The sequence below is a fragment of the Lepidochelys kempii genome, chromosome 20 (assembly GCF_965140265.1).
Source record: "Lepidochelys kempii isolate rLepKem1 chromosome 20, rLepKem1.hap2, whole genome shotgun sequence".
Lineage (NCBI taxonomy): Eukaryota > Metazoa > Chordata > Testudines > Cheloniidae > Lepidochelys > Lepidochelys kempii.
In genome coordinates this window covers 8453075-8480794 of record NC_133275.1, presented here as the reverse complement: position 1 = coordinate 8480794, position 27720 = coordinate 8453075, and the positions used below count along the sequence as shown (strand labels likewise).

The window sequence follows — 27720 nt, the reverse complement described above, 5'->3', positions numbered from 1 at the left end:
GCTCCACTGTGGCTAATGCGGGTTTAGATGCTCATCTAATATTATGACTTCTGTTAAAATTATTATTGTGCCTGCCTCAAGTGTTCTGACAAGGGAGGTTTTTGAATTTTTAATTAAGCAGCACTATAAAATAGTGCAACCTCAAAGAGAACACTTGGTGTGTAATTTATACAGCACTCCTGAGTCAGAGCAGTTTAAATCCCAAGAGAACAGGAAGGAAAAGCCAGAGCCACACAGAAATTACAGGAGGGGGAGGGGGGGGGAGGGGAGGGAAAGGAAAAAAAAAAGAATGATGTCCTCTAAACTGTGTTATGCAGGTCAGACTAGATGATCACAGTCCTGCCTTCTGGCCTTAAAATGTAGGAATCCCATCCAAAATCTAATTCTTGGCCCAATGAAAGATCTGCCCTTAAGGGTCTATCTCCCTATGTATCCCAGTCAGCATATGGAAACTTCAGCTCCTAACAATGATTACATGGTTCTCGAATTCATTGACATACTGTGGGATGGCAGATTACAAAAGGCAAGACCAGATCTCACTTTCTTTGTAACCACTTCTATTCATCTCTCTCTCACTCCCAACATGTACTACAACCCCTTGCAGCTCAGCTGCTAATACCTACCTACCAGCCAATACCTGCAGGAGAACAAAATCCATATGGCCAGTTCCTTCGTCTTCCCACAACCACTAGTGACCACAAAGCTACTGGTTGGTTTTGCATTCCATCAGGTTGGGAACAATAAGCCAGAAGATAAGAAGGATTTCTAGCAGGTGGAAAGCAAGTTAGCATTCCTCCATGCAAGAGCCCTCAGCAGTCAGGAGCCTTCAGCAGTCAGAAACCCTCAGCCCCTTACTTGTCCATTCAGCCAGTTCTCAGAGTTAAAGATGAAGTTACTTTAAAATTATCTAATGAGTAGTTGGCCAGAAATGAGTATGCTTGCTTACCCTGCGGTTCCTGTTGTGGTCTGCTGACCTCAGGTGTCTTTGGAGGAGGTGGTTCTGTGCAGGAATTAACATGTCACAAGCCATACAGTGAGCTGCCTCGATCTTCTTGAAAAAGTGTTCCTGGCCGATACCTGGGGTGATACAGACAGGTTAGCCAACATTCAGAGTACCTGTTACCTCGAAAAACGTTCTGCGAGTCCCATCAACACCCTCTCACCACTCCCATAAATAAAGATCACAAAACTCCCTCTGGGATGTAACTGGCAGTAATTTGACACCGGTATCTCATCTCCTTTCAATTCTGCCTTGCTTTCTGAGAACCATCCATGCGTGTCATTCTAAGGATTTGAGACGCCACTTGTCTCACCAGTCTAGATTCTTACACATGCCCCACTCCTGTTGTATCAGAGCACATCACAAATATCACCACTTATCCTAATGCCAGACAAGCACAAAAATCATTGACTTCCACTAAGCAGAGCAGGGAATGGAACCTAGATTTCCTGAGTCCCAGGTAAGTGCCTTCGCCACAAGGCCAGCCTACCTTGAAGTGGCTTCAATGAGACTCTAACAAAGTCTCAAAGGCAGGACAGCACAAATGATTTCCTACATTTTGGAATATTTCACTCCTCCTTTACCCATTTTCAGAGGCCAACAGCAAAAACCTGTTAGCTGGCTTACTGTCGGCCAAAGCACAACTTAATTCAAGTGTAACCACCTATCACAGGACCCAAGCTCACAACATTAGTACAAATGCCTTTTCACTAACTGGCTGCGTCTGAGGAGACCCTGCACTGCAGGAAAACATGCTGGGAATTGTGTGCTAAGCAAGACCTTGTAGGTGCTGTGGCAATGTGCTATTGTAGAAATGGGGGCAAGAACAAATCAGGAAAAAAACAGCCCTACAGTTTTTAATGAAGTTAAATAGTAAAATGAACACGGGATCTGCTGTGTTCAACTGAATATTTACAAAGCCAATAAAACCCTTTGCTTTTGAACATTTTCTCATCTCCCACTGCCATACATCTTCACTGGCCACAGAATTCAGCATCAGTAATACTGCAGTGGATTCTCATTAAACCATGCAGAGAATCTGCAGTCTCTCCCCACCTGATAGTGTGGCCTCTTATTTTTGTAAAATCTGCCGTGGCACCCATGTGTTCTGTGACATAGCATCTAGAAGCAAGGCTAAGCCACAACTGCCTACAAAAATGAACAGAGCACAGAGTGACTCAGCCGTTTAAAAATGGCACTTGTTCACTTTCTAACATTCAAGATGCAGCCATCTTTAGCAGGCCTCCCAGTCACTGGGGTAAAATGGTAAGATTAAACTGGATACTGAAGCTGAGGGTGGGTGGCAAGTTTAAATTTCTGCCTTATCCCAGCCCTCTCAGATAAGAAGTTTGGCCCGAGAAAGGAAAAGTAAATGTGGCTCCTTTTTCCATCCCTCAGCCAGCAGCATCCACACTGTTGGCCTTTTCCTTCAGCACTTGCCATTCCAGGGCTATTGGATTTCCAGTGACCATCTAAGCCACACCATTTCAGAGTAATACAACTGTTTTCTGCTTAGGGAGTCGGATAGTTTGTGGCATCTTGGGCCTAATTAAGAGCTGACTGAGCAGGCAATACTTAATTGTAAAATCCGTAGAGCAGGGACTGTCTTTTTGTTCTGTGTTTGTACAGCACCTAGCACAAAGTGGTCCTGGTCCATTCCTGGTGCTCCTAAGTGCCACAGCAAAACGAAGTCTCCACGCATACACAGACATCACTTACCCTTGAAAGGGTCTGGTTTCTGCTTTGTACCCTCCTTCTCAGTCAGCTCCTGACGACGCTTTTCAATTTTCTTATTCCTGTTCACAATATACTCCTGGGGGGGGGGGCAGGGAGGGAGGAAGAGAGAATGAAACTCTCCACCACTTGTACAAGCCAATGGCATCAATAAGCAGCACAATCTATAGCATGCCACTCAGAAGGGACATGAGCGCTCTCTAAGAAAACCCATGGGGAGGGGAAGAGAGCACAACTAAATAAGTAAGAGACTTGCCAAGCACTTCCCCTGCCCCCACCCTGCCTATACCTTCAGGAGCTCAGACATATCTACTCAGTCAGAGCCACACTCCATACATCTCAGCATGCTACAGTAGTCAATAGTGCCATGACACTGGCAACTGTCTCTTTAAACCATTCACGTGACCTTTGTGTTCCTGAAAGATGCCTACTGACAGCCTGGAGACTTAAACATCCAGCTGCAGAAGCACAAGTTGCCTGACACCTCACCCGAAAGACATGCTTTTAGAGCTGAGGGGAGGGGAAGGTCAGTCTCTAAGGCTTAATTCATTTCTTGGCTTCTCTGCTGAGCCAGCCAACTTAAGGCTTAAACAGTGCCAACTGAGAGTTATTTGTGTGACACGCACTAGGAACTAGACAACCCTAACCCCACATTTCACATGAAGAGTTATCAATTGATGGCTCTTTACTGATTCATGAATGCTGGCATGAGCCGGAAGGGAGCCAGTGGGCTCTGTACCCCGTTACCAAGCTCTGGGCAATGCAATCAGCAGGTGTGACAGACAGTAACAGAATTCCTCAATTACCCTGTGCCTTCTCCTACGCCATTCTAGGAATTTTAAGTAAGGGTTAAAAAAGGCTGAGCCATCCACATACCTGCAGGAATTCAACGGTTTTATCAGGGAGTTTGGTGCCAATGTATCGCAGGGTATCTTTGTGAAACTTGCTTTGCAGATGTTTCTGGATTTCTTCATCTTCAAAGCTGCGGAACTTACACACAGAGCAGGCGAACTGGATTCTGAAGAAAGTAACGTGCGGTACAATAATCTATGTCTACAGTGAAACTTTTCACAAGAGTAAGCTCCAGCATCCTGACAAAATTCCAATTTGAGGAATTTTCTGCTTACCAAACTTTCCTCTCCAGTTTCAGTTGATGCAGTACTACTACATTCCTGTCAGAAATTGTGTAATTTTGCTTTGTAGCATGTATGTGCATGTTGAAAGAATACAGGTGTATTTTACGGGTCAGAGTTAAGCCTAATGTTGGGAATAAACAAAATGAATTTTCATTTGACAATACTATTGTTAATTTGTACATAGGTACTGAATGGGTAAGTTATCTTAATTGGTCATTTAGTCTTTAGAATGCTTACTTTTTAAAATGGCAATGCTCTGTATTTAGCATAACAGTTATAAAGAATTACTTCTACAACTGTAACTATTAGACAATACCTCCATTCCCCTTTCTTTAATGTGAGTTACAAAGCACAAAGAGAAGAGTATTATAGATTGACTGGAATTGAAATGCTGATTCCACTGTACCGACTTCAAACGGGAACTTATATTTGTGTTGTGTGAACAGGAGGGAGTTCAGATCTCCTGCAGGGATCCAAAGAGAATTCTTTTGTGCCAGGTGGATTAGGGATGATGAGTCACAGCACTGCCCTTGGGAGATTGATGTATTGATTGCTTCCTCTATAGTCACTTACCTGTCCATAGCACGATCACGCATTCTATCTCTTCTCCTCTGTTTCTCCCTCTTCTTTTTCACCTCATCATCATCATCATCACCGCCATCTCCAGACGCTACAGAGAATCACATTTAAAGTTTCTATATCACACCTAATGTAAACATTTTTTGTTGGCAGAAATCTAATTCTTTGGGTTTTATTAGGATGTGAGCTACTGTGCTTCCCTCCCATGCTAGGCTTCAAGAAATCCCTATCCTTCCTGATCTCTGACAGCTCCTCTGTCTGATCTGTTTTCTCAGGCCACTTTTCTATCATGTGTGTGTTTCTGGAAAGCCACTCAGCTTCCAGCCTAAATATTCTTAGAATTAAGAGTTCTCAGTCTGAGTAGTACCAATTGTAACAGACCCCATTCCTGACTCTTGGTGCCCATCACTTAACTTCAGAAGTTGCTGGGTTCAGTGAAGACACAGCAACCACCAATGGAACCAGCTCTTACTGCTGACAGTGAAGGCCCTCCCTTGGGGTAGCTGCATTGGGTGACACAAATTTACCCAACTTCCCCTGCATGACTAGTGTCTGTCCCTCCCTCATAGCCTTGGTTTCCTTGGGTGGTCGAGTGCCGGTAACGCACATTCTCAGTGACTCATTTACCTGAGAACTGAAGCACAGACTCCATTTTGTATCACACTATTATATTTGGTATTTTCCTTTCACTTTTTTCACCTTCTATTTTTCAGGATGCTAGAAAAGCACCCCAGAGGGTTCAAAACACCTCGCATGCCATTCCAGAATGTCTGCCACAGATAAACATGACTGCTGTCTGGTTTCTCAGAGGAGCTTTGAAGCCACTGCTGTACTATTTCTCCAAAATCCTTAGTGAGAAAAGGAATAATATTTATAGCTAAATTTACATCATTGGGGCTTTAAGGCCTCTGGAACCACGACAACTAAGTGTAAGCCAGGGAGGGAGAAATGGACAGAACCTCAGTCCCAGTCTCCAACTGAACTAGATATCCAGGTATTTTTATCTTCACTGTACAGCCTGCTGTCTTCAAACTGCACAGTTCTAGGGCTTTTCCAATGCACAGCCATGTATTCTGCGAGGTCTCCACATGCATAGGAGAACACAGGATTTGAAGAGAGCAACTAGCCAGAACCCAATAGAGAGAGCAACCCTACCCCACTGCCTGTACTGTGCTAACACCTAAGATAGGGGACCCTCTGTGGGTCAGGATCTGGTTATCAAAGAGGAAGGTTGGATAAACATCCGAACATCAAACTATATCCCAATGTCAGCCATGAGAATGTCCTATGTGTGGCTAGAGCAGAGCACTAATTCCCCATACAGAAAACGTGTGGTTCCCCCCCCAATAATCATGTGCTGCATAGCAGCTAACATGCAAAACCATCTTGTTCCAAGTTTCTGCTTTACTTCAGCATTTAATAAGCCACAAATACGGCTTTCTACATTCCCACAACTATGCAGATCACAATTTCAAACAAGCAGTGGCTTGTGAATCTCTAAAAGACTCATATATGTCTTGAAAGCGTAAGAGAAAAGGGGAGTCTAGAATTGACTAACTTAGGTCTCCAAATGTAGAATTAAGACAACAGGCCATAAGTGAAAATTGTGACAAGTATGCTATTAGCTAAAATTCTTTCCACAAATACAGACAAGGGGTGTAATTTTCAGAATTGCTCAGCACTGGCATAACTGCTTTCACTGAATTCAATGGTAAAACTCCTACTGAGTTAAGCCAACGCTGAGCACTTTTGAAAATCCCAGCTAAGAGCAATAAATGGGGCAGTCTCAATGTTTAGTCTCTGCCTTCCTATTTTTGTGGTTTTGCTATCTAAGGGTTTACCCCTCAAACTGATCGCACAGATTAGCCAGCTCTGTGTTATAAGTCCCTTCAGTGACATTACCCTCAATCTGGAATTAATAAATATGCTTTATGACTTGATGTCAGACTCAAGTCCCTCTTCGCAATCAGCAAGTGAAAAAGAGGTATCTTCCCCTTACGGTGTAGGCCCAACAACCTGCCAGACATGCATAGCACGAATACAAGAAACACATGGATGCAAGGGGAGACGGTTCTGGCTACAAGAGACCCAATAAGACACCTCCATCTATAAATTCTAAGATAAAACTCTTTACATAACAGGCCCCTTCCCCCATGATAGCAGATAGGGCGCAGCCACATCTGGGCTTTCTGTTCTCTATTCAACTCAAAGGAATTCAGTTAAAAAGGAATGACAAGAGTGGTTGTCACACGAGATAATAAGGCTTTCAAACTAACCCTTGATCTAATATGCTTCCACCTGCTCTGGACAGAGACATATTTAATTTAGAGTGTCACTGTTAAACCACCACCCAAGAAGTGTGTCATTATTAGAGAAAATCCTGCTTTATCCATTTACTGGACCACTGGTGTTTTGTTTTTCCATCTTAGTTTGTAAGCGTGGACAGGCACTGTGACTGGCTTTTCAGTACAGCCGTGAGCACAGTGTCAGAGCTCTGATATGTCACAGGCAAGGGGCATTATTCCACCAGGCTGCAAAAGACTACACTAAAGCAGCAGCTCAGGCACCTGGACCTGTGTGTGTTGTACTTGACATTACATAACACACTCCTAAGTTTTATAAGCCTTTGACTGAATGCTGAACTCAAGATAGCTCCAAGTGTAAAGAGGGAAAACACACTAATTGGGTACGTTAAGTCCACAGGAATCATGTGAAGTGGAGAAATCACCCTACCTTTCTTCTCCCAATCTTCACCACAACCCTCATTCTCCTTTAAAACAAAAACAAAGAAAGCCATCAACATCAGCTACTACTTTAAAAATCCACATAAACTGTATCTGCAGTAATCTGTCAGTGACTGACAGAGTATACAGTGTACAGTCATTTTTACATCAAACCATCATATTTAACTAAAATTTGCAAAATTGTTTTGCTAAGGCTATTTCAAAATATGACAATGAGATCCTATTTTGCCAGTCTTAACATTTTATATGTTGCTAAAAAAATGAGTCATAGCCATGGACAAAATTTGGTGTTTGTACAGTGCCTAGCACAATGGGGCTCCATCCTTAGTCAGCCCTTACGCACTACTGTAATAAACGTAATTAATAAGGAGTTTAACCCCACTATCCTAATTACTAGATCATACTCCCTCCAAAATCATGGAACAATAATGGAGCATTGTGCAGGTCTAGAAAGCAGAGTTCAGAGCACCCCAACATTAGGGGCAGTCATACGTATCCCATATTGCAGTAGGAGGGAACTTTTGGGTACTCAGCATTTTTGAGAAAAAGATGTCTAAGTAAATTTAGAAGCCAACCTTTAGGCTATTTTTGAAAATTCTGGCCCTGGTGTATGGGAGCGAAGTAAAGGACACTAGCTACAATAGTCTCAAATCTTCACTCTCAGGTGAGGCTAATCTAATAAAGGTAGCTCAGAAAGAATCTAGCAGACACGTTCAGAAAATTCACATTCATTCTATAGAGGCTCTAGAAAGTTACTTACACCTTTGTCTCCTTCATCTCCAGATTTGTCCTCTCCTTCACCATCATCTGCCAGATACACAAGACAGGTCATTTAACTAGGGTGGGGAAAACCTGTCCCCCAGCTCTTACTGCAAGTTACAAGACACCAGCACTATATAGTTGCCTATTTACTCACAGAGCACTGGTTCATAACCACCAATACAAAACTCAACTTGCTGACTATTCTCTCTCCTATCTGGTAGTCCCTGCTACAAGTTCTGTCCCTACCTTAATGATGAATTTAGAGCACCAACTTCTCTGATGAGTCTGCAGATCACTGAGGAAAGCCTGAATGCTAGGAGGCACCTAACAGTGTACCACAGTAACAGTGACAGACTATAGCCTCAGATTAAGGACCACTGAGTTTTAAGATCTAACAGACAATATCTATAGTGCTGGTTGCCAGCCAGTGAAGAGAGGAAGCACTTAATCAGTGATGTTAGCTGAGAGCCTTTCTAGTCAAAAAAACAGGACTGTACCATTCTCGGTGTCGTCTCCTTCGCTGTCAGTCTTTGCCTGTTTGCTGTCTGGTTCATCTCCACTTTGGGACTGTTTCCGCTTGCGCCCTCCTTCACTATCTGATCGACCCCCTGAGCGGTTGCGGAAACTCCTCCTCTTGGGCTAGAAACACAAACTAGGTGAAGTATCTTATGGACCATCTTTTCAGCATTAACCAAGACGCTCCAGCTCTTCTAACCCTTCTGCAGCTTAAATGAAATGAGCTCCTAAAAGCAGATGTGACCCTGTAACCTTCTGTCCAGATCAGCGGTTCTCAAACTTTACCAACCCGTGGACCCCCATTTTGACTTAAAAATTTTCAGGGACCTCCAAGCCCCACCCCCCAACTCAGCCCTTGCCCCGCCCCTTCTCCGAGACCCCACTCTCACTCACTCCATTCCCCCTCCCCCTGTCACTTGCTCTCCCTCACCCTCACTCACTTTCACCAGGCTGGGGCAGGGGGTTGGGTTGTAAGAGAGGGTGAGGGCTCTGTGAGGGAGTTTGGGTGCAGAGCCCAACCCTCTGCTCCAGCCCAGAGCTTGTAAAATGGGAGGGGGTGACCAGTGCGGGTTCTGGCCGGGCAGTGCTTACCTCAGTCTGCTCCAGAAAGCAACTGTCACATCCTTCTGGCAGCAGCTCCTATGCCGGGGGTGGGATGGGTGTGTGTGTCAAGGGGTTTCCACGCACCACCCCTGCCCGCAGGCACCACCCCCTCAACTCCCATTGGCCACAGTTCCCAGCCAGTGGGAGCAGCAAAGTCAGCGCTCAGTGCGGAGGCAGCACACCGAGACCCCCTGCGACGTGCCAGCCGCTTCCGGGAGTGGCGTGGAGCCAAGGAAGGTAGGTAGGAAGCCTGCCTTAGCTCTGCTGCACCACCGGACTTTTAGTGTGCAGGAGGCACTGGGAGGGAGGGGGAGGAGTTGATCAGCGGGGCCTGTGGAACGGGGCCATTTGAGAAACGCTGATTTAGATTAGCTGTACTTAATGCAGTAAATCCTTTTATAAACTGAGCAGATGAGCTGTGCCAACGTTATCCAAAATACTGTACACGGTTCCCGGCCTCCCAAATAGTTAAATTTTTCTAAAGAAAAAGTCTGCTCGGAACTATATTTTTTGTACAGAGAAACAGCACACCAGCCTGTTGACTCTTTGAAAAGTGACTGTGAAATCTGGCAATTATCAAAGGAAAACATATCCTTTTAACAGGAAGAGCGTACTTCACAGCTAATCCCATTGCCCCTGAATTAACAATGCACTGCCTGTCTTTTAAGGGTAACTACATGAGTAAAAGCAAAGGGTTTTAAGAACAAGAACAAGTGGTTTGACGGCTCTTACCATAAGAACGTTCAGATGCCACGGCACTGTACTCACTCTGTTTCGTTGCCTGCCGACTCCATATGGCATGTTACCATACCTTCCCATTCCTGGCATTCCCATCATGCCATAGTCATAGTCACCATAATCTCCGTAGTCACCATAGTCACCATAGTCGCCATAATCTCCATAATCTCCATAATCCCCGTAATCACCATAATCCCCGTAATCGCAATAGTCAGGGACAAGGGCTTGAGAGAAGAGGGAAGGAAGCCTGTTGGGGCAGGGACCACCCATGCTCCGCCCACCCATATAGTTCAACTCATTCCAGCGTGCAGACAGTCGCTCAGTACTTGAAGATGGCATGAAGCGGTCGGTGCGGTTGAAAGCATTTAGACGCCCCCGATTTTGAATCCGATTCTGGCCCCTCCCTCTAATGAGACCATAGCTGTTTCCTCTGTTGCTGGACTGATTCCTGCGGCTGTCAAATTGGCTTCCAAAGGAATCATTCCGATCAGTTCCAACTTCGCCATAATCGTAGCCAGCTCTGTACAGATCACGATCGTTCATTGAAGACCTTGAGTCATAAGACTCAAAAGACTCAAACCTGAAAGAGCTGCAGAGCAAGCAAGGAATCAAATAAGTAGCTAATAAAGCACAGAGCCATGCTCTGCCAAACATAAAAGCCACCGAGAAATTTACATCCAGATTTAAATTTGGGTTAAAACTAGAATCAGGACACAAAGAATTAAGATGTAAAGAATGAAAATAATACTGTGGTCCCTGCTGAGTGACATCTTTGCACAGGAACTCACTCACCTTGTCCTTAGTCTTAGGGTGACTTGAGAATTGAACCAAAAATTGTAAGTCTGCTGCACAAATATGTCTAATCAGAAATATGACTGAAAAAAGAGTCTCACTTTTAATTTTTATCCTCTCTGAGTGGGTACCTGCTGATCTGTCAATCAAAAAAGCTGATGGGTTTATCCACCTTAATCCCACACTGAGGTACAGCCAAGAGATCCCCTTCCCCACTGCCAGCTAGCTCCCTGGCTGGCACATTAGGAGAACTACAAGCATACAGGAAGCGTGGCACAGTACACAGCTGCAGAAATAGGAAATAACTGGAGAATTAATTAGATACAGAGGGACAAAAGAGCAAAAATCCCTGCCTGAAGTAGAAGCCCTGAGGAGAAATGAGAAATACCTCTGCTTTGCAGGGTAGAGGCAGTACACAGGGGTTCCAACGTACTTGCAATATTCCTAACATAGCAGCATGGGCACTAATAAGGAATCCAAGAGAAAAAACTTTTGGTTTTACCTCTGGGTGTGGAATTAAAGCAGATAAATCCATCAGCATCTTGGCTGACGAAGTAGCAGGTACCAATGCCACAGAAAGGTTATGTATTTCATTTCTTCCTTCCTACAGCTGATGTCAGGATGCATATTACTGTCTGAATAACAGAGCAAGCATCTGGTACTTTTCTTCATACTGACTGGTCTAGCAATACAAACTATTTAGATTACAAGGCATTATTAGAAAAGGTAAGAAAAATACAGTTGCAGATTAAACATCTCACTTCAGCATCTCATCATTAATAAAAGTAAGTTTTGGTACAACTAAGGATGAACAGAGAAACCAGCTTTGAAAATACATTGTTATGCTGAATAGGGGTTGATAACATAATTTGGGACTGAGAGATCAAGGCTGCATTTTGTACTAATGTGTCTGTTTAAGAGGAATTAATATTGGACCATTCCCTCTGCTGTAAAATGTTTCAAATTTAATTTGAAGTTACAGTGATTTAAGATTTAAAATCTCTGTGAAAAGAAAGAAGTGATAAGTCACCTTTCCTGGTCTTCCATTCCTTCCCCGCCTCCACCACTGCCTTCCTTTGACAGCATATCCAGACGCTGGTTTATTTTGGCTATGATGGAGTCAGAGTTCTCATTTGCCACAGTTTCCGTACTATAAGTTGCAACTGGCATACTGGTGTTGACATCAGCAGTCATGGTCATGTCGGTAGTTTTGGGAGTCTCCCAGGTATTAGTGGTTGCAGCTGCAGCTGCAGCTGCTGCTGCAGCATAATTGTATGAGGCAGCTGTAGTAGAGCCGGTGGTTTGGGTGCCATAATAGTCATAGCCTTCGTAGCCTTGCAGAAAAGGAAAGTAAAATTGAATACACTGTCAAAGAAATGTAGGCTCATCGGAGGAGTTTAGATTCTAATGAACTCGCTCTACTAGTCAAGGTTGCATCTGATCTTTACTATTTGATGAAAACTTGTAAACTAGAACAACTATGGTCAGGTTTTCCATGAAGGAAAATTCATATTTCCTAAAGCTACAGAAATCAGAAATAGAAAAATATCTGTTGCAACCAGCCAATTATCATGAACCAGTGTAGGATTATTCCAGTGCTTGGTCCAGCTTGGTTTTAACTGATATGAGAGAGATCCTGTACTACCATAAAGATGTGTTGTTATAATAATGTTCAGTATCTACAGCATAATACATTGTCAGCATGCACTACCCATGTAGTATGGCTCCATGAAGCTATGCTAAAATTTGAGAGACCTGTGTTGCTGGGCTTGTAACCACGTATGCAAGAATAAATACGATATTAACATACATTTAATAGACTAACCAGAAAATCTGAAGTGATGAGTCATAGTCTAGCTCTGACAACAACATAAGCTGCCTTATGGCAAGATCATATAATGGTGAGGGGGAAAAGCACTGCACTACATCTATGTTCATGCCACTATTGGATACTGCTTATGCAAATCCAGAGATTTGGAAAGTGCATGACAGTACAGTAACTCCTCGCTTAACGTTATAGTTACATTCCTGACAAAAATGCAACTTTAAGCTGAATGTTAAGCGAATCCAATTTCCCCGTAAGAATTAATGTAAATAGGGGGGATTAGGTTCCAGTGAAATTTTTTTCACCAGACAAAAAAACCTATAGTGACAAAGTTCCTCCTCTGCCTTGGTGGGTCCTGCACTTATAGACAGATTTGCTTGCCTCAGAGATTCATGGAAACCCTCAGTTTGGCCACTTTTGCTAGTGGCTCAGACCTGCCATCCACTCAGCTAACCTCATCACTGACCAGCATGGGAGAAACAGAACAATCCCCACAGTCTCTGTGTCCCACCTAGTGGGTCAGGGACAGGCCAGATCCCTTTCCAATTTAGACCTTCCCTTCTGGCATTTCTCACAGACCAGGTCAACTCCTCCTGTGCCCGATCAGGAATTGGGGGGGATAGGTGGAACCTGGGCCCACTCTCTACACCGGGTTCCAGCCCAGGGCCCTGTGGATAGCAGCTGTCTACAGTGTCCCCTGCATGACAGCTAAAACTCCCTGGGCTACTTCCCCATGGCCTTCCCCTAGCACCTTCTTTATCCTCACGGCAGGATCTTCCTCCCAAAGCCTGATCACGCTTGAACTCTTCACTCCTCCAGCAGCACACCTTCTCACTCCCTGCTCCTGGCACGCCCCATTACTATCTGTTTGGAGGTCCTTTTTAAACCAGGTCTCCTGATTAGCTTGCCTGCCATAATTGAGTCTAGAAGGTTCTTAATTGGCTCCAGGTGTCTTGATTAGCTTGCCTGTTTTAATTGGTTCTAGCAGGTTCCTGATTGCTCTAGGGCAGCCCCTGCTCTGGTCACCCAGGGAACAGAAAACTGTTCATCCAGTAGCCAGTATATTTGTCTTCTACCAGACTCCTGTACCCCACTGGTCTGGGTCTGTCACAATATCACATATATATTTTATATATATATATATATATATATATATATATATATATATATATATATATATATATACACACACACACACACATACATATATACACACACGCACTATAAGTTTTAAACAAACAATTTAATACTGTACACAGCAATGATGATTATGAAGCTTGGTTGAGGTGGTGTATTCAGAAGGTGGGATATTTCTTAGGGAATGCCTTACTGTTAAATGATGAAGTAGCATTCGGCTGAGCCCTCAAGGGTTAACACATTGTTGTTAATGTAGCCTCACACTCTACAAGGCAGCACAAATGGAGGGAGGGGAGACAGCATGGCAGACAGAGACAGACACACACACACCCTGTGTGTGTGAGAGAAAGATGTGCATTGCCCCTTTAAGTACGCTGACCCCACTCTAAGTACACTGCCTTTTTAAGTATATCAGCAAGTTGAGTCAGCAGCTGCAGCCAGCAAGCTCTCTCAGTCCTGAGCCCTGTCGTGTCCCCACCCTGCTCTATATGGAGAAGGGGTAAGCAGCAGGCAGGAGCAGGGGGGAGGGAGACACCCTGACATTAGCCCCCTTCTCCCCCCCCCCCACAGCAAGCAGGAGGCTCCCAGGAGCAGCTCCAAGGCAGAGGGCAGAAGCAGCACATGACAGTGGGGGGAGGGACAGCCAAACTGCTTGGCAATTGATAGCCTGCTGGGCGGCTGCCACACAGGGAACTTAGGGGAGCGGGGAGCTGATAGGGGAGTTGCTGGTCCACCCTGGTTCCAAGCCCCCACCAGCTAGCTGCAATGGGCTGCTCTTCCTGCAAGCAGTGGACAAAGCAGGTGGCTGCCAAACAACGTTACAAAGAAGCATTGCGCAACTTTAAACAAGCATGTTCCCTAATTGATCAGCAATGTAACAACATTAACCAGGACGACTTTAAATGAGGAGTTACTGTACAGAGAATTCTTGTAACAGCACTACACATACACAACCTGCCAGTGTGCTACAAGCAGTGCACTGACTCATCAAGCCAGGGCTGTACTGGTTCTGAAGAGAAAATGCATTTCTGAGCCATGTACTAAAAGGCAAGCTTCCTCTCAGAGCTCTTCCACTGCTACTTCTAACCTCCAATACCCTCAGCTATGCCAATCCTAGGGCTCTAGTTAAGTGGCTGCCAAATCATGGTCAAGAACCCTCCTCAAAACTCTCTCCATTCTATTAAGCCCACAATAAACTTGACAACTTTAGGCCACTGGTGCACTGACGCTATTGCCTATCCTGAGGACCAATACTGTCTCATTTCCTTGTACTTCCCCACCTGTCTTATCCATCTGTTGTCTTGTCTTAGACTGTAAACTCTTTGGGGCAGACACCATCTTTCTGTTCTACACTTTTTCAGCACCTAGCACAATAGTCTATAACTAGGGCTCCTAGGAACCATGATAACACAAATAAGAGAAACTCATTTTTCCCTATTGACTTGACCAGAGGTCTATTGTCCTCTGTGCTACACAATACCCAATTTTTTAAAGTGAAGACTAGAGAAAAAGAAGACTAAAAGTAATAATAATTAGTTCTTCCCAAATTAAGGCACAAAACCCAGCTTTAAAAATACTTCAAACCAAGGCAAATTACACGCCAGAGTGAAAAGCTAAATTCTAAACCCAATGCAAGGATTTATTATGGAAACACAGACAAACCCTTTAGCAGTACCAGCAGGCAGGTACAGCTCTGTATACTGCACACAATCAAGGTGTCATTTAATGTCAAGAGCATAATCCTAGCTTTTGAGGGGAAAGGTTTGGTACCCAGGCTCATCATTATTCTGGCTTGAAGCCCAGCATAGTGCAGAATGACGAAGCAAGGTACAAATAAGGGAGCTGGAGAATAAACCTAGGTATTGCAGTCAACTTAATAAGTTGAACAGAGTATAGAGGACTTAACACAAAAATAATATATTTATAACACATACCTTGCCAATTTGCTGCGTTTGCTGCATATGTACCTATGGGGATGAAAAGACAAATGCATTATTTCAACATTAGAAGAATCACCCAATGGTATTCAGTTTATAAAAGGCTATGTGAATATCACTCCATTTCATGCCAGCAAAAAATATTATCCTTTCACATAAGCAGAAAAGAAAAGGCTCGCAGAAGTACTGTCTTATGAAAATGTAACAAGTAATGGAGAATTAAATGGAAAACTGTATTATGTGGGAAATATTTCTGATTTATTTCAAGAGAAAGCCAGAGATACAGAAATACTGTACCAGAACCTCAGGGTCCAATACACGCAGACTATCCAGTCACAAAAACCAATATTATATTCTTCCCAGTTTATGGTTCAAAAAGAAAATCTTTGTTGTATTTCTACAAATATTGAAATATTATTTAGCGCTATTATCTTTAGCCCATGTTCACCATCAGCAGACCCAAGATTGTTGGCTGACTCCAGTTCTATTAACACTAGCTCAAGATAGGAAAACCCACAAAGAGGAACTGAAAAGTGTAGGATTGCTTCACAACCACAAATCAGTTCTCAAGTTTCTCAGCAGAGGTCACAGGGCATAAGCAACTGCAGAAATTAGATTCCAGTTTCATTCAACAAACGCTTATTGGCAAAACCATAGTGAAAAAGCTTCCAAGTCAATGTTTAATAAGATCAAAACACTCCTGGAAACATAGAGGAGGGGTATAAAGAGATCAAGTAGTAGGACCTGATCCAGCAAACACTTGGGCACATGTTTAACTTTACTACCGTAAGTTGCCCACTGAATAAAGTTAAAAATGTACCCAAGTGTTTGCTGAATCAGTGCCTAGGTCTGGAAAGCAAACTTCCAATATAAGAGCCCAGGAAAATGATGGGGAGATGGAAGGACAGACAAACACCACCACAGCACAGAAGTGAGTATTCCTTGAAAAGCTGGACTAAACATTTACAAAAACTTACCTAGTGTGATTATAGAGGGTAAAAGCTATCAGCCAAAAAATGAGGAATGTTACACTTTCTGTTATAGAACATTAGAAAGGAAAAGGCATAAAACAAGTTATTTTTAAAAAATGCAATTCCCTATGTCAGCTTGAAATATAACTGTGAAACTTACCTTGAGCATTGGTGGCAGCAGTGCTCCAAGTGCCATAACCTGTAGAAATAAACAAACATATTAAGCTACTTTAAGGACATGCTACTCTTTCCCCAGCGTCTTGTGGAATGAAGGCTACCCTAGGAACTAGCATTAGTGGCTAGCATGGTTTTTGTTTCCTTCTTTACTGGTTTGAGGGATGGAGCTGAGTTTATTTTTGTTTGCATGAGTATTTTTACCATTTGGCATCTGGAGCCCTGGGTCCCCGCATTTAAAAGACAAATTGCTAAACACAAAGATAAATAATCTCCAAGTGAAAGCAGAAACATTGAGAAATTTAAGAGAATCCACATTTTATAGGAAAATTATTTTCAAAATAAGCACCTTTTTTGCAGTTATAAACCTACCTAAGCCAAGACAGTGAACCTGCAACTATTCTGATTTTCAAGTCAGTCAAGTAAGTCTCTTATGAAAAACTGAGTGACTGGACTACTACGTAAATTCAAGAACTGTTAGCCAGAATACTCCAAATGCACTGGAGCGATCTTGTGTATTACCTGAGTGCACATGTTGTTACCCTGGTGGAGAAGAGATGGGAAGTGAAGGACTGGTTTTATTTCTCAATTTCTTTTTGGCTACCAATCCCATTATTAATTGAAAAGAAGCCAATGTAATTTTCACCCTGGTAACCAAATAATTCATTTCTCTCTTTCCTCAATTCTGGACTCCACCCCTTTTCCAAAACATCTAGGGTGGGATTTTAAGGCCCAGTATGCTGCTTCAGCAGCCAACAGAGCCATAAACACCACAGAGCTGACTGGATGAGTATTCCCTTTGCCCTCTTTCCCTCTTGGCTATAAATTCTGCTTCACCTTGTAGAGACTCTTGCCCCTAATTTAGTTTCACCTCTAAGTGAGGAGAATTTAGTCTTGAAATTTAATTTATATATTTTTTAAAAAAAGGATTCTGTACATTTACTTACTGAATTCTCTATTCCAAAATTCCATTTAGAACAGGAATCCTGAGAATTTAGAGGAGAGCATACTGGATATTTCCCTACTATAATAAAAGTTAACTTGGCAACTTAATCTGCATTTTCATAAGAACAAATCAAAGCCGATATTACTGAACAAAAAAGAAACCTTCAGGGAGTCTAAAATGTATCTCCCAAGAGGAGCTCAGCAAGGATTACTCTCATACAACACTTACAATAGGAGCATGTAAGAAAGTACATCGCTAAAGGCTACTGTAGTGCTCATGACAGCAAATGGTTAAAAGTCATAGATAAAAAATGTTTTAAACATGGTCCTCGCTTTACAAAGTCTACAAGTTTTGATGTTTACTTTTCAATATTTAGGCGGTTCACATTTTGCATTTCTCTCAGGATGAACATTTATTACTTTCACTTCTGTTCAGCAATTTCACTTTCCAGTTTTTACATATTAGAATTAGGCTGCTCTGTTTGGGCTACACAGGGGACGCTGCATGGAAGGTTTAAACCGGGGTCAGCAACCTTTCAGAAGGGGTGTGCCGAGTCTTCATTTATTCACTCTAATTTAAGGTTTCACGTGCCAGTAATACATTTTAACATTTTTAGGTCTCTTTCTATATGTCTATAATATATAAACTAAACTATCATTGTATGTAAAGTAAATAAGGTTTTTAAAATGTTAAGAAGCTTCATTTAAAATTAAATTAAAATACCCCCCAGACCGGTGGCCAGGACCCAGGCAGCGAGAGTGCCACTGAAAATCAGCTCGCGTGCGGCCTTTGGCGCACATGCCAGACGTTGCCCACCCCTGATTTAAACCCAGTCAAAACATACAAGTGCATTTTTTTAAGTTAATGATAAAGCCTCAAACCTATAAACGCCATGTGTACACAGACACCTACAACCTCAGAGCCCTAATTTTGAAGTCCATCACTTGAGTGAACAGAAAATAATCCTTTTATAAATATGAAAAAAATAAAAGGGGAAGCAGAGAAGAGTAAATATTGGTATTACAATGAAACTTGAGAGCCCAAATCAGATCAGTGTCCCACTGTCCTAAGCACTGTCCCTATCCAGACTGTAAGACAAAGAGTGGGAGGGGAAACAGAGCCAGAGGAGAAAGTGACTTGCCCTTGCTCACAGCAGGTCAACAGCAGAGCCAAGAAAAGACCTCAAGTCTGGAGTCCCATTGCCCTAGTCACTGGATCACAATACCGTAACACACAAAATAAGCCCATTTGTGAAAAATCCCCAGCATAGGTTTTTTAAATACAAATTATGTCAAACTAGAGCTTACTTAGCAGTATATACAAAATGTGGAAGACCACAAAAGGCCTAAGTAGCTCTACAATATACCTTACAGCCATCCTCAGTTTTGATACAGAGTTAGTCTGCACAGTTAGTCTGTGCTACTTGGCCTAGTATGACATCTAGTTTGGTCCATGGCCAGACTGCTCTGTATGCTGGAACCTGGAGTATTCACAGACTGCACCTCAATGTCTTGACAAGTTGTTAATGCAAACCCCAGCCAGGCATTGCTTATAGACATATTATCATTAATCTAGTGTTCTTGTTACATGACTGGAAAAATCTGGATTAGATAAAGCCATTATAAAAATGGATTTTCTAACCTGTTTTAAACCCAAGTTAAGAGGGCAAGGATTAATAGTTCGGCATCAGCTTTGTTTGGAAGCATTTGTCTAGGGGAGTCAGGAGATCAAGCACTAACACATTTATTAATGACGTAGTAAGAAGGAGCAGAGAACAAATTGGTAAAAGCTGTGATAAATACAAAACTGAGACTAACCACTCCAGAGAGGAGAGCAGAAATTCAACACAAGATGGAAAATTCAGAGACAGGCTAAGTTTAACAAAACAAATGCAAACTTCATTTCGGAAGCGAGAACCAAAAGACACAAATATAGAATGCAAACACACCTGCTCAAGAATGGTGCTGCAAAAAGAGCTTGGGGCGAAGTCAAGGCTCAAAAATGCCCTTGTTGGCGGCGAGTCAAATTGGTGCAGTGACGGGAGCTTTGCCATATGGATTTACGCTTTTGGTACTCTTCTCCCTGAAGCAGGGTGCTGAGTGCCTGTCTCAGGAGTGTCTCCCCACTCCACTCCAATATTAAATCACAAAATGTAATGAAAATCTGTTTTTCTAAGTGGGGATGAAAAACAGGTCTAATGGAACACTAGTTATAGCCGCAGCTGTGGAAAAATACTCTCTCCCCATAGTAAAAATAATGAATAAAGCCTGCATTTAACTATCTTACTAAAAGATAAATATGCCTATTTTACAGAAGGACAAACAACTTTCCAAGGGTCAGAAGTCAGAAATAAGTCACCAGGTGTTGAGGCTCCCACTGGAACACGGCTGCTACTCTGAAACCTTTATTTAGCTTGTTATTTATCTTAAAGAGAAGATTAGGGGGTGACTTGATTACATTGTGTAAGCATCCACATGGGGAAGAAATATTGAATAATGGACTCTAGCAGACAAAGGTATAACACGATCCAATGGCTAGAAGTTGAAATTAGACAAATTCAGATTACTCCTTATTTCCAAATTTTTGACAGTGAGGGTGATTAAACATTGGAACAATTTACAAAGGGTTGTGGTGGATTCTCCATCACTGACTATTTCTAAATCCATTCTGAATGTTTCTCTAAAAGATCTGCTCTAGGAATAATTTTGGGGAAGTTCTGTGGCCTGTGTTATGCAGGAGGAAATGGTACCTTCTTAGAATCTACGAATCTGTGACAAAGCAACTTCTAACATTCAGCCTCCTGGGTCCATACAAGACAGATATGCTGGAACTGTAAATCACATTCATCACTGGCTTTGGTTTTATGATTGAAACAATCTGCTAATTGAACTGCAATCAGCTTTTGTTGCATTATTTGCCATCTACCAGGGGAAATGGTTTCCACCAAGGACTTTGGAGACATTAAAAGAAAACAATACATGTTCTGTCAGAGCAGCATTCTGAACTGTCCCATAGTCAGCAGCATTTCAATTCAGGTACAGTAGACAATTGTACTGAAAATTATCTTTTGATTAATCCTTCTACGTACAAATTATTTTCCTCACCAGAAAGGCACACTGATGATTAAGAGAAACCAAAGGATGACAACACACACAAGGATTAGAAAATAGTTATGTGAAGTTCAAGGACCTTAATATGTACAGTTGTAATCCTTTGTTCAAAGTCTGTGACAGAATATAACTGCACAAAAATATTTAGAAGATAATTCAAGATGGGGGAGTTACATGCATGGCTTAAAAAGAAACAATTTAGAATTAAAATAAGAAATGCCTAGGTTAGTGGGCAAGAAAAACTTAAGTGGCCAACCAGGGATTCAAATGGGCAGGGGTGGGTTTTGTTTTAGTTTTTTTACAATATCATCTAAGAACATATACACCACCTACCATCATGACAACAAGTGACAATGCTTAGCATCTACATTTTGGGACCAATCTTATTTAATCTTTTTATTACTGACCTCGGCACAAAAAGTGGGAGTATGCTAATAAAGTTTGCGGATGATACAAAGCTGGGAGGTATTGCCAATTTAGAGAAGGACCGGGATATCATACAGGAGGATCTGGATGATCTTGTAATCTGGGGTAATAGTAATAGGATGCAATTTAATTGTGAAAAGTGTCAGGTCATGCATTTAGGGCTTAATAACAAGAATTTTAGTTATAAGCTGGGGACGCATCAATTAGAAGTAATGGAGGAGGAAAAGGACCTTGGAGTATTGATTGACCACAGGATGACTATGAGCCGCCAATGTGATATGGCTGTGAAAAAAAGCTAAATGTGGTCTTGGGATGCATCAGGCAAGGTATTTCCAGTAGAGATAAGGAGGTGTTAGTACTGTTATACAAGACACTGGTGAGACCTCATCTGGAATACTGTGTGCAATTCTGGTCTCCTATGTTTAAGGAGGATGAACTCAAACTGGAACAGGTACAGAGAAGGGCTACTAGGATGATCCAAGGAACGGAAAACCTGTCTTATGAAAGGAGACTCAAGGAGCTTGGCTTGTTTAGCCTAACCAAAAGAAGGTTGAGGGGAGATATCATTGTTCTCTATAAATATATCAGAGGGATAAATACCGGAGAGGGAGAAGAATTATTTAAGCTCAATACCAATGTGGACACAAGAACAAATGGATATAAACTGGCCATTGGGAAGTTTATTAGACTTGAAATTAGACAAAGGTTTCTAACCATCAGAGGAGTGAAGTTCTGGAATAGCCTTCCAAGAGAAGCAGTGGGGGCAAAAGACCTATGTAGCTTCAAGATTAAACTCGATAAATTTATGGAGATGGTATGATGGAACAACATGATTTTGGCAATTAATTGATCTTTAACTATTCATGGTAAATAGGCCCAATAGCCTGTGATGGGGTGGGATCTGAGTTACTACAGAGAATTCTTTCCTGGGTATCTGGCTGGTGAATCTTGCCCACATCCTCAGGGTTCAGCTGATTGCCATATTTGGGGTCGGGAAGGAATTTTCCTCCGGGGCAGATTGGAAGATGCCTTGGGGGTTTTTCGCCTTCCTCTGTAGCATGGGGTACGGGTCACTTGCTGGAGGATTCTCTGCACTTGAAGTCTTTAAACCATGATTTGAGGACTTCAATAGCTCAGACATAGGTGAGAGATTCATTGCGCGGGGGAGGGGGGGAGGGTTAGATTCTGTGGCCTGCATTGTGCAGCAGGTCAGACTAGATGATCATAATGTTCCCTTCTGACCTTAATATCTATGAGTCTAATATCTATATATAACTGTCCTAACATCAAAGTGGACACACAGCAAGACAGCCTAATATTAATAAACTGGTATTCTTTGGAATAAAATGAAAAAGGATTTTCTCATAGTTTTAACAATCTTCATGTTACTACAATCTTTTGGTAGTCAAATCAGCTGTCTTCATAAATTCCACCCATTACTCTCTAATGCATACACACACAGATTTGTTATTGTACTCATGAGTAAAGTGTTTTAGCTTATAAATATACTCAAATAAATATACATTAAAATGTGTTATCTAAAGAGCCTGGCAGTGAAATTAAAGAAAATATGCTAGAGTTCCATTAGGTATATGTGTAGCTTTCATACAAGATCTCAGAACATACAAATGTTGACACAGGTAAGAACCCAAACTGTCAGAAACCTAAATAATTCCCTTTTCCAGGCCACATCTGGCATTGTTTTTGTTCCTTTCAATCACATCCTTGTTTTCACAGTTGACAGTGGGTAGCTCTGTCATGAGAAACACCAAGTTTGAAACATATAAACTGCCAACTTCAAATACTAGCAGGTTCATGGACTATGCTGTTACTGAGCGGCTTTAACGTGGCAGCAGTGTTAGAGGAGAGCACTGAAACTATGTTAATATGGCATATAGGGGATAACAGGATTGCGCTGGACTACTCTGCTTTGTAGTGGTGGAACCATGGGTGAGGACTAGAGCTGTTCCGGTCTGAACAGAAAATGTGTGTATACTGACAGTTTAAGAGGTCTGCACCAGCACTGGTCTGCTCTGGAAAATAGGAATTGCCAGACTGGTTACTGGATTAGACGAACCACTAGTGTGATCTAATTTCTGACAATGAATGGCAAGTTCCAGCTACTATCCCCAACACAGGGAAAGTTCCCTCCCGCCAGTCAACTTGTAACTTAAAGTTTAAGGATTTCTCAGTGTATTTTTTTTAATGTTTACTTTTACAACTCCACATATTCTTTTCCGTATAACAGAAAAGAGATCTGGGGTTGCATTACAGGGCTGCCCGGGGGGGGGGGGGGCGCTGAGGGGAGGCAGACGGGGACAGGTCACAGGGCTACACTGTGGGGTGAGGCAGAGGACTGCACGGGAAGGGGAGAAGCTGTAGCAGTGGAGACAGACGGGGAGAGAGCCAGAGACCCGCACAGGGTTACGGCGGTAGGGGGTGGCCAGAAACCTGGGCTGCTGAAAGAGATGGGCTCTTGGTCCAGGCCTGAGCTACGGGGCTGTGCGGGGGAGGAGGCTCCCCTAGGCAGCCCTGGGAGTGTTGGGCCCAGTCCCCGCGGCAGCGCAGCGCGTAGGGCGCCACTGGAGCAAAAGGCGACAGCAGCTTCCCACGGCGCATAGGGGGGCCGCGCACGGGACCGCAGAGGCCGCGGGGCCGCGCACACGCGGCGAGGGGCAGCCGCCATTTTGTGTCGTCTTCAGAAATGAGACCCGCTCCATTTCCAATCGCGGGAGAGGGAGGGGTGGTCCCTCCCCCATTCCCCTCCCCCTCACGGGGGTCCTGTTCCCCACCACGCCACTCCTCACGGTGAGGGGGGGGAGGTGGGCAAACTCCCTCACAACGCCATCCCAGGCTGCACCAATCGGCAGGGGTACCTCGCTAAGAGGCGGGTCCGACAGCCAATCAGCAACGCCGTCTGCACACGGTAGGCGGGGTTAAATATGCCAGGGGGTACGTTGCCCCCCCCCAAATAAACGGGGTCCGCGGCGGCGGGTGGGGGCCCACCGCGATGTCCCAGCGCTCTCCGTACGGCTCAGGCCTCATTCCGCCCCGCTTTCTCGCTTTACTTACTGCCGTATCCCTGATCCATGTCTCCCTCCGCCTTCGGCCAAGTCCAACGGCTCCTCCGCACTAACTGCACGCCCTTCCGCTCACTACGCAAGCGCCACACGCCCGTCGCCCATTGGCCATTGCAGCGATCGGGTACCGCCCCCAAAACACCCTATTGGGCGTATTCCCGAGTTCCGCCCCACGTCGCACCCATTCGTCAGGTCTCCCACAAAGCTCTGCCCCCCTCCCAATTTCCATTGGCTAGTGTTTCTTCTCCTCGCGGACGTTCGAGAAATCCCATTGGACTAGACGACTTCTTCTTCGGTGACCTTGAGCGTTCTCCGTGGCCCGTTTCTGTGCTTTTAGCCGTCAATCAAAGCTAGTGGCTGGCAAAGGGAAGGCTGCCATGTTGGAACGCCCAGGGGAGGTTCGTGGAGCGGTGGGTTGGGGGCCTGCTGCCCCCCCCCTCCCCCACTTCTCCAAGGTGGTGGCAGCTCCTTCTGCCTGGAGGGTGGGTGAGGCATGGGAGCAGGAAGGGCTCCTCCTACACTGGGTATCGCCCCAGGGTGAGGCTGGAAGTGGCTGGGGGTTCCCTAGGGCGGCCCCCGGGCACACGGATGGGCGAGGGGGAGGAGAGACTGGGCTGTGCTCGGGTATGAGCAGCCACCTGTGGCTCTCGCAGGCTGGGGTGGGGGCCGTAGTGCTCAGGGGGTCTGGCTGGGCCTGTGGCTCAGGGCTTACACCTGCACCCCCAAGGCAACTGTGCGGCTTGTTGCCTCGTGGTGATTTCATCACAAGGTATTAATGATGATAATAATTAATAATACGCCCTGGGGACCTCACCTGGACAGGGTGAGAAGGCTTACACGTGACCGTGAGAGCTCTGCTGCCAGGGGTTTTAACTCCTGGTAGGGCCACCCAAGACAAGTCAAAGGGTAGGGGCCAGGCAAAAAGCAATTAACTGATTCTGGAGGGTGCGGGTTGACAACAGGCCAACAACCTATTGTGACCTTAAGCAAATTCCAATGCCAGAGGGCAAGGGGCTCACTGAACATAGCATAAGAATGGCCATACTGGGTCGGACCAAAGGTCCTTCCAGCCCAGTATCCTGTCCACCGACAGTGGCCAATGCCAGGTGCCCCAGAGGGAGTGAACCTAACAGGTAATGATCAAGTGATCTCTCTCCTGCCATCCATCTCCACCCTCTGACAAACAGAGGCTAGGGACACTGGTATTACGTAGCGAGTTTCAACTGGCCTGAGTAGTGTATCTCAATTCATTTATAGCATAGTCTGTATCTAATAACAGCCATGTAGGGCAAAGTGCAAACTCAGTGGGTGCTCCAAGGCTGGAGCAACCCTGGAAAAAAATAGTGGGTGCTCAGCACCCACCAGCCAATCGGCTGTTTGGTGGCAGGAAGGACGTGCTGGTGGGAGGGTGCGGAGCGAGGATGGGATCTTAGGGGAAGGAACGGAGTCTGGGCAGGGCCTCTGGGTGGAGCACCCACCCAGAAAAATTAAAGTTGGCACCTGTGATATAGGGTATCATTGAAAAAAACAATAATATACTGATCATTAGTATTTTTGTGTGGTGTATGTACAGTAAATGCCCAGAGGACTGTACAAATGTGAAGGAAATACAAAGGTCTAAAATGTATCTGATCCAGACAAGTCTGGGGAGTGGGTAAACAGATTTTTTTCCAGACAAAGGAAAGGCTGATGCCTCCATCCAGATGTAATCACAGGTAATTGGCAATCACAATCAAGTGGCCATTCACTAGCATATCAGAGGCTGCAGAGACAGATTTTTATTGTAAAAACACTAGGGGAGAAGGAACCAGCATGAACCTTTTCCATCAGACTCCATGGCACCTTTCCTCGCAGCAGGGTAGTGAACTTTGTACCTTTGAAAAAGTTGCTGGCTTATAAAAGAGAGGAGCAAAGGACCCCAAGTGATCTTTCACCTAAGACAAAGGAGCTGAGCACATTGAACTTTGTGGGAGATCCTGACCCTGGGGTTGCCAGCCATCTTGCAGGAAGGAGGTGTGGGAAGAATCTTACCTTGAACCAAGACTAGTTTTGTTAAGTCTCGGTCACTAGATAACATTTTTCACTTTTGTTTGTAACCATTTCTGACTTTGTCCCTTAAACTTGATACGCCTGAGGGAATTCTGTGCCAAAAAATTTTAAATTATGCGCCTAAAAATTATGCGCACAATATGTTAAAATTTTGCAAATTTTATTTGTCAATAAATGTGGCTCCGCCATGGCAGTGGGGAGCACAGGCCACTGGCTGCATTGAGGTAGGAGATCACCCTGAAGCCCCCACCTCACCTGGTACAGGGACTTGGCAGTGAGGCTGCATCTGACCCTGACACAGTGAAAAGGCTGGGCCTGCCCCAGAAACACCCCGGAGCCCTGCCCTTCTGTGCCAGGTACATCAGGTATGGGTGGGCAGGCTCAGCCCAGCAGGAACCAAGTGTGCAAGGGCATACTATGTCGGGATCCACTTAGAAAGGAGCATAGAATCATAGAATATCAGGGTTGGAAGGGACCTCAGAAGGTCATCTAGTCCAACCTCCTGCTCAAAGCATAAACCCTGCCAAATTAAGTGTAAAAATGTAATTAGAAAAGCCAAAAAGGAGTCTGAAGAACAGCTAGCCAAAAAGCTCAAAAGGTAATAACAAAATGTTTTTTAAGTACATCAGAAGCAGGAAGCCTGCTAAACAGCCACTGAGGCCCCTGGATGATCGAGATACAAAAGGAGCACTTAAAGACAATAAAGTCATTGCGGAGAAACTAAATGAATTCTTTGTTTGAGTCCTCACAGATGAGGATGTTAGGGAGATTCCCAAACCTGAACTGTCCTTTGTAGGTGAAACAAATCTGTGGAATTGTCACAGATTGAAGTGTCACTGGAGGAGGAGGTTTTGGAATTAATTGATAAACTTAACAGCAACAAGTCACCGGGACCAGATGGCATTCACCCAAGAGTTCTGAAAGAACTCAAATGTGAAATTGCGGAACTATTAGCTATGGTTTGTAACCTGTCCTTTAAATCAGCTTCTGTACCCAGTGACTGGAAGATAGCTAATGTAATGCCAATATTTAAAAAGGGCTCTAGAGGTGATCACATCAATTACAGACCGGTAAGTCTAACGTCAGTACCGAGCAAATTAGTTGAAACAATAGTAAAGAATAAAATTGTCAGACACATAGAAGAACATAAATTGTTGAGCAAAAGTCAACATGGTTTCTGTAAAAGGAGATCATGTCTTACTAATCTATTAGAATTCTTTGAAGGGGGTCAACAAACATGTGGACAAGGGGGATCCAGTGGACATAATGTACTTAGATTTCCAGAAAGCCTTTGACAAGGTCCTTCACCAAAGGCTCTTACATAAATTAAGTTGTTATGGGATAAGAGGGAAGATCCTTTTATGGATTGAGAACTGGTTAAAAGACAGGGAACAAAGGGTAGGAATAAACGGTAAATTTTCAGAATGGAGAGGGGTAAATAGTGGTTTTCCCTAAGGGTCA

At 43.9% G+C, this 27720-nt stretch overlaps 1 protein-coding gene across 4 annotated transcripts in view; it reads right to left on the bottom strand.

The window, feature by feature from the left end:
- Nucleotides 1–24313, bottom strand: part of AKAP8 (A-kinase anchoring protein 8) — a 29899-nt gene extending 5586 nt beyond the window's left edge. The window contains exons 1-12 of one of the 4 annotated variants that reach the window (XR_012155767.1): nucleotides 24203–24313; nucleotides 16635–16673; nucleotides 15501–15533; nucleotides 11635–11938; nucleotides 9807–10401; nucleotides 8453–8594; nucleotides 7954–8000; nucleotides 7183–7219; nucleotides 4444–4540; nucleotides 3611–3752; nucleotides 2720–2813; nucleotides 947–1077 (exon numbers count right to left, since the gene is read on the bottom strand). Coding sequence is in view for 3 of the 4 variants with exons in the window: in XM_073319285.1 (XP_073175386.1) it covers nucleotides 947–1077; nucleotides 2720–2813; nucleotides 3611–3752; nucleotides 4444–4540; nucleotides 7183–7219; nucleotides 7954–8000; nucleotides 8453–8594; nucleotides 9807–10401; nucleotides 11635–11938; nucleotides 15501–15533; nucleotides 16635–16673; nucleotides 24203–24221 (1680 nt within the window). In the remaining variant the exon portion in view is untranslated. The remainder of the gene's footprint in view (nucleotides 1–946; nucleotides 1078–2719; nucleotides 2814–3610; nucleotides 3753–4443; nucleotides 4541–7182; nucleotides 7220–7953; nucleotides 8001–8452; nucleotides 8595–9806; nucleotides 10402–11634; nucleotides 11939–15500; nucleotides 15534–16634; nucleotides 16674–24202) is intronic. The other 3 variants (XM_073319285.1, XM_073319286.1, XM_073319287.1) reach the window with 3 other exon arrangements.
- Nucleotides 24314–27720: the final 3407 nt, after the last annotated feature.